The 14,406-nt window shown below is 36.0% G+C and overlaps 1 protein-coding gene across 3 annotated transcripts; it reads right to left on the bottom strand.

The window, feature by feature from the left end:
• Nucleotides 1-327: 327 nt before the first annotated feature.
• On the bottom strand, nt 328-14,158 carry sppl2a (signal peptide peptidase like 2A). Of its 3 annotated transcripts, XM_086174826.1 has the most exons (17): nt 13,940-14,157; nt 12,891-13,001; nt 12,425-12,607; nt 11,963-12,052; nt 11,124-11,257; nt 10,816-10,970; nt 10,631-10,727; nt 10,167-10,268; nt 9,402-9,483; nt 9,016-9,090; nt 8,695-8,751; nt 7,552-7,605; nt 6,327-6,426; nt 5,916-5,996; nt 4,990-5,150; nt 1,958-1,991; nt 328-811 (listed from the first exon to the last, which is right to left on the bottom strand). In XM_086174826.1, exons 1-17 carry the CDS (start codon nt 13,988-13,990, stop codon nt 771-773), a joined length of 1,608 nt encoding a protein of 535 aa, XP_086030952.1. In that variant the 5' UTR covers nt 13,991-14,157; the 3' UTR covers nt 328-770. The 3 variants fall into 3 exon arrangements, with proteins under 3 accessions (XP_086030952.1, XP_086030954.1, XP_086030953.1); XM_086174828.1 differs by lacking the exon at nt 7,552-7,605 and having other exon boundaries at nt 13,940-14,158; XM_086174827.1 differs by lacking the exon at nt 1,958-1,991 and having other exon boundaries at nt 634-811.
• Nucleotides 14,159-14,406: the final 248 nt, after the last annotated feature.

Genomic DNA, 14,406 nt, shown 5'->3' with positions numbered 1-14,406 from the left:
ATGAAAACTGCCAATAATATTTTTCAGACATATTTCACAAATCATTTAGTTCACTTTCATGAAAAATATTCTGCAGGATTTTGCACTGGAGCTACCAACTCCATAAAACTTCTAATTTTTCAAGAAATCATTTTAAAAAGGTCTCTGATTAAGAAAATGGCAAGGTCTTTTCTACCACTATCTTGGAAAACACAAAGAATAAAACAATATATATGTTTGTGTGTGTGCACCAGTATATATATATAGTTTTTACTTATAAAACCATCATAACCTAAATAGGGTCACTGTGAAATTTGCTTCAAAGTAACTCACAAATAAAACACCACATAGAAGTTGTTAATTTAATATAAGGCAACTAAAGAAATCACATCATAAAAACAGGTTACACAGAAAACCCAACAATTATCAAAATCTGAACCTTTTTGCAGCTACAATTCAAACCCAACTCCTCACCCTACCACTTCTTAAGCTCAATATAAAGTGCTTTCTCTTTTTTGTATGCAATAATCACCAAGGCAGGATGTATAAGCAAAGTTTTTACAGTTTTCAGAATGTGACCCAAAGTTTTGAGGCAGTGACATTCCTTTCAATCACTAAAGCAGGTCTTGCTCCATCTCTTCGCTCTTACTCACACAATCCATTCACGGCAGCCAAACTCACCCCGTACCTTTTAAGAATCTGAAGATCATTAATGTTCCCTTGCTTTGTAAATTTTAATATTAAAATGTAAAAAAAGAAAAGCATCCAGCAGTTGGGTCCAAAATGGTAAGTCAGCACCTTTCTCCTTCTAGGGAGCAGTCAGTTCTTCCCTCTAAAGAGAAAAGGAAAAGATAGTTAACTCGTGCTTTTTTTGTTCACTTAAAAAAATATGAAAAATAATTTGAATGTAATTTCAACTTTAATGTTGAATGCAAATACAAATAATGAGAAATACATTCAACAAATTAGGCAAATAAAAATATGTATAAATATATGTCCAGCAAAAAATAATGGCTAGCAACAGCATGCAGAGGGCAACATAAACCTGGTTGTAACTGCATGAAAGATGTGATGCAAGTTTTAATTCTGGCTGTGGAAGGGAAAAACAATATAAAAGAGAGCAAGAGGGATAAACAAACTGCAGAAATTAAGAGAGGTTACTGGTATTCCAGGGCCACGGCTGAAAAGGCAGTTTTTGTATGCGGTTATCTGTCAGAGATAACTCCCAACTCCTTTTGTATAAGAATAAGAATAAGAATAAGAACAACTTTATTAATCCCGAAGGAAATTGCAGTTTCGTTCCTCAAAAGGCGACAGCGTGTCACTGTGGTGCAGATGAGCTGTTGTCTTAGCAAAGGGCTGACAATCAGCTCTTCATCCCACAGTGGCAGGGAATTTGGTTAAATTCTGTTGTCAATGTGATAAACCGAAGCCCCCGTGAGCTGAATATCAGAAAAATGTTATTTTGACCACAGCCATCTTAGTATTTCAATCAACTGAAGCTTATGACCATAGTACTGTCATGCTAATTAGCTGGTAAGTTGAATATCACAATCCATGCCCAACAAAGACGTTTGGACTGTCTTGCCGCATAGAACAGAATGGACACCTCAACTTTCTGATGATATGCTCCCTCTCTTGATCTGAATCTGTAAAGTATGAAGTGCCAGCTGACTGGATCGGTTACAAATCATGCCTTTGCAATAAACTCTCTTTGGCCCACAGCGGACAAGTTGTAGGAGTATTCCAGAAGCTATCATTTTAATAAAGTAGTGACACCCAGTGGTCAGTAAATGTCAACATTGCACTGTCCAGTACACATATTTTAAGAATTCCATTGACCCTGGAAGCAGCAGTTAAAATGTCAAAAGGAACAGAAAAGGCAATAAGAAGAAGCTGGGGGAAGATAAGGCACTGCAGTAAGCGACACTGTATGGTGGGTTCGATGCGAGAAAGGTTTGTTATGTGGGAAGCACACCTGGTAGCAAAGGTTCCCTGGATGAGTCCAAAACCTGGTGAAGACGAAGGAAGGTCAGAATAGTCTGAATCTCTTTAGTGAGCCTTTTCCTGGTCCCTCATTTACTCAAATGAACGTATGTAGCCCTCTACATCATTGCCTGCAACTAAATGTTGCCTGCAACTTAAATGTTCAGCATTACGAGACATTTAATGTGATGGATTACCAGTTTCAGTGTAGAATCTAGTCTGAGAGAGTTGATTTTCCGACTTTACAAAAGAGTTGCATGGAAGCTCGTGTTACGTTAGAGGAATAGTTAACGTACACTGTAGGACCTATAAAATCAGGTATTCAGGAGCCCACCGTCAGAAGTTCCTGGAAGTTTTAGATAGGAAATGTGTGTTGAAATGTGTGATAGGAAATGTGTACAGTCTGTAATACCATACAGTTAACAGTTCCTCTTCTCTAATACAAATGTAATTTGTTTTTTTCCAGTCAATTTATAGTACATTAATAAATGTGCACCTACTATACGTTGTGTGTCACTGTATGTATATTTAATTTGGTTAATTTAAAATTAACCACTAGAAAATTTAAGATTTGGCAACTTTTCATCACCATTTATTTATAATACTTATACGGGTTGGAGTAGTAGGTAATCCATACAAGTAGTTTTATAGTAATAGGTATGTGTCTTTCTTCTGACCTCCTCAATCTAGAGAAAAGACTTTAATGCGCAGACATAGTCAACAATGTCTATGTATTAAATTACTCAATCTCCTCTGGGATAAACATAATATATCTGATTCTCTATCTACTGAGTGGGTACAGCTTACACATATATACGGTCTCAAAACACGGTAGGATAAGACACATCTTGAGGAAAATGAAATATGTGTATTCAAATTTCTTATTAAGGAGCAATAGCCAGGAAAAGATTTGGTAAACATACTAAAATTGGGTGGCTCAGAGAATTCTCTGAAGTGTTAGCCTCAGTTTATGTACAACAATGTACTAAAAATGATTCATTCTTAGCATCTCTCGCTTGTCTGACTAAGGAAAGCTTAATGTTAAAATAGGTCTTTATTCAAATTGGTTTCTATCACACAAAAAAATCTAAATAAATATTTGTTAGCTTTTTGAAACTTCATGAATAAGGCCATATGGAAATGTGAAGAGTTCACAAAACAACTCGACAGGTTTGGCGAGTGGACAGTGCCTGTAGCAAGTTGAACCATGCAGTTTTAGCATGAGCCTCAGGGGTGGGAGCGTGCAAATACATTTCAACAAGGTTACTTGAACAAAGCAGCTGATAAGTAAACTGGAATTAATGCAAGTTATGCAGTGGGGCTGACCAGGAACTGGTGAGCCCTGCATCACTATCTGGCTCCTGACGGTTAAAGGCCATGCATATTTATAGTGGGGGTGTGAAATAGAGGCTGAAATAGAAATAAGGAATACCACAGTATTGAGACTGTGGGGCTGTTTGTCAATACAACTGAAATATCAAAACAAATGAAAAAAGGCATATTGGCTAAAAAATCTTTAAGTAATTTTACAAAAATCTGACTAATTTTAAGCACATGAATTTACCAGGAGAAAAAATTTTGTTGCAAATTTAGCAAAAAAAAAATAGCACAATAAATTCACAATTAGCACTATTTGAAACAAACTGAAGTTTGTTTTACAGTAATATAATGCCAAAGTTAGATTTTCAATATACAGTGATTTACTGCCTTACTTTACTATTGTAAACCAGCTGGTCATTCCAGCATATACCTCATGAACTACTACATCTTACATGAACTCTTGATGATGGATGTGGGATTTTGTAACTTTGGTGACTTTGTTTTTAAAGTTGCATGCAAAAGCAGCTATTTGAGATGAATGATTGACTTTCAGATATTAATATTACGGTTATCACTGAAAATCATACACTACATTCAAATGGCTTGATGTGATTTTTTTTTTATTTGAAAGAATTACTTCATATTTAATTTCTTAAATGTTCTTATTCCTGATCTTGTGGTCTCTAAGTCTTTACTCACAACTGATTTATCCCTGCTCCCATTCAAAACTGCTCAGTTGCTATTGTCTCATGCAATTTCCAACTTGAAGCGCAAATACCTACATTCATATTACTTCTATGTGGTCTTGAAATTTTTAATTTTGTATTTTGAATTGCATTTCATATGTATCTTCATGATCAATTGCATGAGGACATCCCAAGTCAGCATACATTTAAGAATACAATTTAATATGTACATATGTACTCCTCTTTTTACATGGCACACCTTTGAAAGTTTGCTTGAACAGAAAACAACCAAATAAACAACCACCTGACCATAATTTATACTTGTGTTTTGACTGACTGGTTGAGGCTGCTATGCACTGTTGAATACACTAGTGCTGATTTATTAATGCCCCATAACAGTTTGAACATTTATATCTACAATGTGGTTCACATCCATGTTTCAATTTGTGGGGGGCAATATGTTATTATTTGTTGGTGTATCGACTGCGATGCTCTTGCCAGGTGCATAAACAGGTAGTGCTTTAATTCTTGATGTTCTACAGTACATGGCAAGAGAGATGCCCCTGTTTAACAGGAGAGAAAACATCCATAGGGTGCAACCCTAATGGAACCACAAGTGCAGTACAATAGTACAGTACAAAAAAATGAAGCTCACAGTAAACAGACAACTTAGGCTTGATGTTTCAGGAACACTTAGGGTGTAGCCTGGATGAAAATACAAGTGTTTCAGCTCAAACTTTGAGTCTGAAGTGGTATCAGAGAAACCTTTTGTGTGAGAAATTTGACCATGAGGGAAGGGTTTTGAAAATCTCAATGTAACACAAAGATATTAACACTCCAAAATGAACTCCATGGTCCTGTGGCCCTCCATGACACATATACTGGAGACAATTGTCCGTAATCTGGTGGTAGGGTTTTCAAGATATACAATCAAATTTTGAGCAAGTATAACAAAGATAAACTCCCAGGGCTGCAGTAAGTGTATAACACTGCTTTCGGTCCTCCACTGGTTTTTTACCTCATACGTGGTTCCTGACCAGAACTGCTTGATTTCTCCCCTCCACCCAGCCAGCGCTGCAGAGGTTATCAGGGTGAAGGGCACTAGGTAGAGCAGAGCAGGCTGGCCCATTCCAGACAGGAGCATCACAGCAAATGTTGTTATCATGCCCAGCAGGTAGGCTACCAAGAGGGAAACAGAAAAATACAAAACTAAATACTGCAAAAGGCAAAAATTTATGTCAGACAAATTTAATGGAAAACATATTGCTCGTGACACAGTCTACTGCATTTGCAATGTTAAGAGAACAGCATCTGGGACAACATGACCATAGAAACAGGACAATTTTATGTTTGTGTCAGGAACTCCCTCACAACTGAAAATTAAAATCCGCTATGTTGTTCATCTGTGCTGTCACACTAGGTTCCCTGTAAGAATTTGGACTTAGCTCATCCCATGAGATTTATGGAAGATAACTTGGACTAGAGAAAAACCACAGACACATAGTAAAATACATACATTTTCATAACATGTCATCCAATTTGGCCTGTGGTTTGGCTTTCAAGTGGCATCACCAAGCCAGCGTAGTCCAGAATACAATTTTGAAAGCTTGTTTCAACCTAGATAGTATCACAACTGAAAAAATCTCTAAATATTATGGACCCTCATTCTAATTAAATACTATAATATGAAATGATGAAAATGTCTTTACATTCAACCTTAGAACATGAGATAGAAAATCACTGAAGAATGTGAAGAGCAGCATAAGCAGAACATACTGTATGAAATATACTTGAGGTTTAAAGTGAAATTAATATTATTCTAAACCAAAAAATGGATGATCTAAAAATTAAACATCTATTATACAAACCGAACTATTGAGAACTGCACTTGCATTGGATGTTATTTAACGGTGTGTTGTAGGAGTTATATTTTCTGTATGGTACCTATGCAGCAGCTGACAAAGTAGATCTTTCTTCTGCTGTTGATCCAAACATCAAACCTGCTGCAGTATGCCACCAGAAGACCTGAGGGACAGATAAGAATTTACTATTTGCACTTGTTTATCAGAGACTAAACATTTTCTTCCCTCTGGTATTTTCACAAATACTTGGTTCAGGTATCTGTATTGCCAAAACCAAACAAAAAAGAAAAAAAGAAATGACTGTTTGTTCTGAGTTTTGCAGATTTTATCCAGTGAAAACTCCCTAGAATCAATATAAATAATTGCCAATTGAAATGTATCTCGTTTTTGTGCACCAATTCTTATTATTGTTGTGTGTAGATATTGCCTACTTTAGCCTCACTGATCAGGCGATTAGCACCTTCAATATTAGAAGAATAACTGATCACCTCACCTGGAACAATTATATCTCCATAGCCTAGAATGGAGAACTGCATCCCACACAAGTTCTGAGCCCAAGCTGAGAACCGCGGGACACGCATGACGACAGGCAGCTGCAGAAATAAATCATTTAAGATGTTTAAAATTACAGAGTAAGAGAAGAATTGCTATGCTTTACGCGGCCAAACATAGTCTAAGCATTTACTGTTACACTGACTCAATGCCATGTGATTTCTCAACTTAAAGATAATTTTTTTTTAACGTTTTAGCAGATCCTCTATGATTACAGAAGTTCTCTCTGGTATGGATGTTAAGTCTTTACATCAAGTAACACGCAAAAATAACACCGAAACAGTTTCGTAATTAGTGAAGATAATTCAACACATTGAAAAAACTTTTACGTGTGAGTAAGTGCATTACACAGAAATGTGGTAAAAGTGCTGCACCCAGCTTATTATTGGTTCTTTCAGCTTAAAAACATTATGATGTCACACTTAACCACTAGCAGTAATTCTTTGCAGAATCACTCTTTTCTGTGCAAGTAATATTTGAGAATAAGTCATTTCAGTACGGTTTGATACTAAAAAGCTTATTCAGGTATATAAGATGATCTGTTCCATGTCATATGTCAGCAATGAACTTGCAGACTCATAGGCTATATTTCACTGGAAAAAAAACCAACAGCACAGCAGTAACAAAATATCTCACACACTACTTGCATTATTTAGATTTTACTGGAGTGTCACTAACTGAATAATTTTTGACAAGCTCTGCTTTTTTCCTTTTTGTCTTTCAATGAAAGGTTGCAGTTGGTATGTTTCATAACATATCAACATAACAATCAAAGTAAGGAACACAATGATTAGGTCAAGTTTGATGTTGCCTCACAGCCTGCTCTGTGCAATGAACCATACACCTTATTCATTGTGCACTAGAAATGAATCTTGGTGTCAGCAGATACCCAAAGCCGAGGTATATGTTTTGACAGCAGGGCTAAAAAAGTTAAATGGTGTACCTTTACCTGCATGATTGTTTTAACACAAAACATTTAAGTTACACAGTGTTGAATATTTGTATAGAAAACAAAAGAATCATCTGAACACTTTATCAGAGAGTACTTCTGAAGAAAAATCATGCCCTTGAGGTTCTTGCAAAACAAACAAACGAAAAAAAAACATCAATTCCTTTGAGCCCTTTACACAGTCACAGATGCACCACTACAACAAGCCAAGCCTTACTTTCTCTGAGGGCGCCTGGGGCTCTGCTGGGATCTCCACCATGTTACCCTGTGTCTGACAAACCACATCAAATCCCAGTGCACAATTAGTCAAGCAGTCCATCGTTAACTGTATCTCAGCAACGCAAAACAGTTAGGCTAATAATAAAGTCTGTCAATTCCACTGAGTTTTGGGTTTCATGTGTTCAAATTCACCACCATAAATAAACAAACAAACAAACAAATAACACTGCACTCTGATCCCCTGAATATTGTATTTCTTCAAATTTGCCATCCAAATGTGAGGTGTTTAAGATCCTCCTCTTTCAATTCAAGCAATTCCAAAAAGTGTTGTAAAAACAAACATAGTGACATTAGTTTTACTGATCAGCTCAAAAGAGTGACTGAAAGGAGATAGTGAATTCTGTGTTGATTAACCAACTGTTGTAACCTCGAACAAAAACTGCTTTTTGGACTGTTAATGAAACAATGAAAATTATTTTGATTATGAATCTGGCACAGAAAGAAGACATGTTTAACTTTCCACTCTAATGAAAGAGCCCAAGATGCGTACGACTGATCTCATTCCAGAGACCTATGAATGTTGGTGGATGGAAAAGACCCATGTGGTAATTGCAGAAAAATGAATAAATTAAATTACCGGTATCTAAAATCAGAACAGTGAATTCATTCATCAGCATTACCAGTTTTTTCTTTCCATCTCATTTAATTGTCTAGGACTCTGAAAGACATTCATAAACACTGTTGACCTAAGCAAATTCCTTGTGGTTGAAAAATTACTTGGCGATTAAAGCAATCCGGATTCTGATAACAAAAACTGAGCAGGGCCGACAGGCATTCATTTCTTTCTCTTCCATGAAATGTTGTGCAATCTGTCATTGTAATGTGATATTGCTAATTGGTAAGCAAATATACTGTTTATTTTCTTTCATTTTTATAATTTGATTTCTTGTAAAGTTGCCATGAAACAAGTTGCTCACTTTCTTATAATTACCTGGATTTTTTTTTACTTAATTTTAGATTTTTTAATCACAAAGTGACTTGTTATTGTCTAGTTCTGGGAAGACTGACTGAAAAATAGTTTCCGTGATATTTCGCTTCTTCGCCAGTGTGGTTTATATTACTGGAAAATTGGAATCCTTACCTTCTCCCCAGATGCATCTGGGCCCAGGGCAACCTGTACCATAATGCTTACACCATTCTGTTAAGAGACAGAGATTTCATTTGGAAGATTTACTCATCCTGGAAGTCTGCAAAGCCCCCATAAATCGTAGTTTCAGATCTATAATTATGTGCCTTTTTCTGTAATTGTGTGTTTTCATGAACTTCAAAGCATCTATGAATCAGTGTTATAAATGAAACAACAAAAACATTGACTTTGCCATGGAAATTTAAGACAGTAAAAGGCAAGAATACATTTAAAAAAATCTCAAAAATGTAACTTGAAATTATTTACATTCCATACCTTAGTGAAGAAAGGGGTGATGAAGACAAAGAAGACATCATACACAAGTAGGAGGCTCAGAAGAATCACACAGATCTATGAAGTAATACATACAGAACCCTTGAATGATTGAGGACCAGTGAGAAAGTATCGTAACCCTTTTTTAGCTTTACGAATTCCTTTGACTTTTTCACAATGTCACAGTATTTGTGACATGAATATACAACAGGCATTTATGGTACAAATGAAAGTATAATGCACAATGACTGAGCAGGAAACAAGGTAACTTAAAGGCAACATAAATATACAAGTAGAACAATGAGATATTCAGGATGAGTCCAAGAGAAGCAAGGGCCAAGTGCCTTCAGACAAGCAGACAACAGGCATTCAGAGCAGTGAATAAGTACCTTGAAATTAGAAAGGGAAATTGTCTTTATGAAGTTGAGGCAGAAAGCAATGCCAAGGATGTCTTGCAAGATCCAGATCCATCTGCAAGTAAGACATATGGTTTTAATAATTTAACAAATAAAACGGAGGATCTGTTTAGCCAGGACTTACATTCATATGCAATTTATTGATCATCTACCCATTCAGGTAGGTCTACCCATTCAAATTAGTTTTTTTCTTGATACATCTCTGATACATTAACAAAATAAGAAATGGCATTTATATTGATATAAAATGAATTTTGCAGCCCAAATGGTTAAATTTACACTGAGGTCAGAACAATTTGACAGTTCAGTAGCTTTAAATAGTTTCTACATAAACAACAGTACCTAACTCCCAAGTTTTCAAATGACAGAACAAAATACATTCTGTCAAACACTATACAGAATAATTGTAAAAAATAATTAGAAACATTTAAAAATCCTGCCAATGTATTTGTCTGCTGTACTAATTGTTATTATTGAAGGCAACTATATGACTTATAAATTACTGGTGTTTATATCCTTAATTAAAACATTAAAACATTTTTCACCCATGGATATAAAAAAGCAGTTGCCTTGACAGGCCGGCCTGTATACCACTGCGTGGAACAAAAAGGAGGGAAACTGAGATTCTTGAAAACTTCCCAGCTGGCTGTAATTGACACTGCATAAGACTAATAAAAGCAGTTTTGAGATAAAAGTGTTTATCAGAGGGTGAGTGTGTGCAGTGTGACCTGAAAGTACCTGTCTTCGTTCCTGTACACTGCCCACACAACAGCAATGCTGATGCACACTGCAGCCAGTATGAGAGACCTCAATGAGAGCGTCATATTTTGGACAGAGAAGCTTTAAAACACACACACACACACACACACACACACACACACACACACACACACACACACACACACACACACACACACACACACACACACACACACACACACACACACACACACACACACACAAAGTTAATTTGTTAGTCAATGTGTTACAAATGAAAGATTTTTGAAAAGGAAAGCACTCTGGCTCTGTTGTTTTCATCACAGTGATAGCTGTATTAGCATAGCATTGATGTATTCAGTTATTAAAAATGGCAATGAATCTTCTTCTAACACTTAGGACAAGGATCCTTTTTAGTTAGCATTTTCTCACATTTGGAAGGATGTACATACTACGTGTGTAATTGTTTAGTATTATGTTCTTACCTTCCAGTTCCACAACCTACTTTATCCAACACTGCATCAATACAGCTGAAAAGTGCAGTAGCAGATGCCAAACAGAATATCGCAATAATGATGTAAACTGGAAGAGAAGTGTTTGTCACTTCAACAAGTTACCAAAATAATTGAGCATGTTCAAAATATTAAGGTAATGCATTTTTCCAACTCACCAAGGATGTTGTAGAAAAAGTACATGAGGACAAGCATCCCACACATCAGGGCGACAAAGATAACCACTTTGAGAGGTGAGTAAAGGGAAATATCTCCACCATCTGCTTTATTTTCTCCACTTCTACCCCCTGCTCCTGCAGTATCAAGGCGGTCTCTGCCATAACCATAAAAATCATAGTTATTTTATTTTGTTTTTTGCCATTGTAAGGACTTATATTGTCACTGTGTTGTTACTTCTATGTTCTAATAAATAAGTTGTCTTAATATTAAAATTGTCAAAATGTATGTGAAACTTTGTATATCTCACTTCTCACACGCCCCACTCCAATAACCTCCCAAGGCAACCGTGATTATGGAAATCAGAAGCATGACAGCAATGCTGGGGTCAAGTTTGGAGTGTGGTGGCGCATATAGTTTCACCTTCATTGTTTCACCAAACACCTGGTGATGCACACAGACACAAACAAATAATGGATAAGTCTTTCACTTTCAGCTTCATGTGGGAGATAGGGAAATTAGAAAAATAAATAAAATACGTAGAAAGGACCGACTATATGAAAATTTACAATGATTCATGTTGAAAAAGGAAAAGGTCGAAGGCTATCTCTTCTTATTGTGTGTGGTAGGGAGCTAGACTCTTGACTGCCATATGTCAGCAGAGTACAATGAATGGTATTTAAGGAGATCTGTAGCCCAACCCTGTCAATCAAAAGGATAAGCCATAGTTCCAAAATATTGAATGTGCAGTGTCTTCTATATTCACTATATGGTGAAATAATGATTAAAACTATTTTTTTATTTATTCAAAGTTTTAAAACAATTGGTTTCTTGATGGAGCTCTATTGATCAGACCTGATAATTCCAAGAACATTTGAAAGCTTTGTTCCTGTAGTCTTGCTAGACAGGAACATAACTAGGCAGGAATTTGTGATTGTTTAGAATCCATACTGTGATTTTGCAAAGACAACACAATTTTGATTCATTCATTGTAACTGTAACTGCAATGTAATTGCAATTTTTGTAAGTCGCTTTGAATAAAAGTTTCTGCTAAATGACTGTAATGTAAATGTAATGTAGCTAAGAACCTGACAAAGGAGGTGTGTCCTAAGGTGTTAGAAAGGTGTAAGACAGACAATGTTGTCTGACCTGTTGTGCCTCCACAACATCCCTGTACCTCATCAATGCCAGAGGAATGAGGACCTTTGCATACTGTGATTCATTGGCTGATGGAGTAATCTGAGAAAACAAGCAAGTGCAATTGGCAAGACGTGGGAAAAAAAAGCTACTATCTAGTGGATTTCATCATTGCATCAGAAACAAAATCTTCGGCTTCCAATTATTGAATAAATACTAAAAGAAGGCATTTAATCAATATTTTACAATGAAGATGTATACTTGGAAACCACTTTAAACTCCCCCACAAATATTTCACTTCCCCAATCGTGTATTCCTCCTGCTTCAGTTTCTATCATGTGACATTGGTATCAAATGAAACAGATGTTATCATGTGAAGTCAAAAATGACAAACATTTACATAAGAACTAAATAATAATTTCGGTACCGAAAAATTTGGTGTAAATATCAAGTAGCAATTAAACTGTATCTTACCAATGTACTGTTGCTGGCAATGAGCATAGTTTTAGCACCAAGTCTCTGAGCAACCAAAGCTTTTTGGCTAAAATCACACTCCCCCCTTTTCACAACCACTGCTTTATCCTTTAGAAAGTCTGGAGTCAACGATGAATTGTCACAGAAGGCCGAAGATGACATGTTCACGAGTGGATACTCTGCCTAAAAGAAGGAAAGACAATTAACACATTTGGAAATGCCTTACATTGACAGTACTGGCAAAATTGGATGAATCAAGGGGTACTAACTAATTAATAAATCAAAACCCCTCTACAGCTCATATATGAAATGCTTTACATTTTAAAAGGATTACATCCTTGGATTTCAGTATTAAAAACATCTTGTGTTTATCTACTCCAATGGCAAACCTAGCAAGTGTTTCTTAAGTGTTATCTAAATACCATAAAATATAGTAAGCACAAACAAAATGTAAAATGAAACTTACAGCTTCATTAAGAGTTGGCGATAGAGGGGTCCAAGACTGATTGTAGACAATGCAGTACTCCCGGTCTGTGTTTTCATTGGAAATGTGTAAGATTGCTTCCTGACAATTTATCTGTTGGGCAATTAACATTGTGAAATGTTACACAAACTTTTATGTCGTATAGCCTTATCAGGCAATTCAGATAAACATACGAAATTAGGTCATTCAACAGAGGTTTTTCTCGTCTCGATTTAGCCAGGTTGAAACAACTAAAATCAGATGACACTTATTGTTTATGTTAGTATTTGCTCAGCAACACACAAAAACTGAATCATATCCTGTAAAACGTGTTGAAATGATTTGGCGACTATAGATCATGACAACCGTTCATTTTCAGCATCGGTCTTTTAAAAACAAAAGGCGTTACAAACTGATTTTAGTCAAATATTGATCTAGTAGTTTGTCACACGAGTGATTTTCAGACCTAAATACTTCAAATATTAAACGATTTGTTTTAAATTATGTTCCTTGTCATTCTAGAATGTAGTAAAAAAAAGCATACAACTTATGAGTGACAGGTTTTCGTTCAGTAACTTTGTCATACACCGTTTGTTACAAGATCGCTGTAGCGTTGATTGGAAAGTACCATGACTGCGCCGGCAACCAAGACAGACAACTTTTAATACTTCCGATTGCCTTTCGACTTCAAATCATGAAGATTAGACATACACGTCGGGTTTTAAACCAGGAAAGAAGACCAAGACCTTTGTAAGAAAGTGTTAGATGTCAGTTGCACATAACCTTTCTTGTTTAATTAAGTAAGCTTATTGGCCGAAACGCAAAAAGGTGAACAAAGTGGACGGAAATTAGCTGAAAGCTAACATTTAAAAATGATTTATCTGCATGAATGAGGTAAAACTGCATTACTGGCTGATATATAAGTACCATATTGCCCAGAAACTTGCGGCATATGAATAAATAAGTAACAAAATTTTATGTGTTTCCTGGTAGTGTTCAGGCCCGTCACTTGCTAACGAATCCCCTCATTACTTTTATGTCCATTCTCTTACCTTCGATGTCAAGTACGTAACCACAATCACTATAATGAAAGCCCTTTCCATCTTGGCAACATTCGCTTTCTTCTAGAGTTTTGAAGTTTCAACATCAATTCTGTTAGACTTTGATACACTTTTTTTAAATCCACTATAATGGTCGTGTCCCCATTGCTGTTGTTTAGCTTTACCAATAGCTAGTAGGCACTTCCGGTTTGATTTTGTAACATGTGACCAATGTGATCACGTGATGCTAAACGCTTCTATTATATGGCTTCCTCTGTGTCACATGCACATACCTGCTGTTTATGTATGTTTCATTATAAATGGATCTAATAATTATGATAATAACAACAAAAACAATAATAGTGACTTCACCAGTAAAAAATGCCTTTTTAAAGACAGTTAAAAATGTTTTACAAGCATTCTACTGAGTTGTTTTGAACTTCCATCATGCCTAAATTGTTATCATTGTGACTTTTTAA

Source organism: Fistularia commersonii, chromosome 27, assembly GCF_037954325.1.
Source record: "Fistularia commersonii isolate RoL2024-O1a breed Wild chromosome 27, RoL_Fcom_v1.0, whole genome shotgun sequence".
NCBI classification, from domain to species: Eukaryota; Metazoa; Chordata; class Actinopteri; order Syngnathiformes; family Fistulariidae; genus Fistularia; species Fistularia commersonii.
This window is presented reverse-complemented; position numbering and strand designations above follow the sequence as displayed.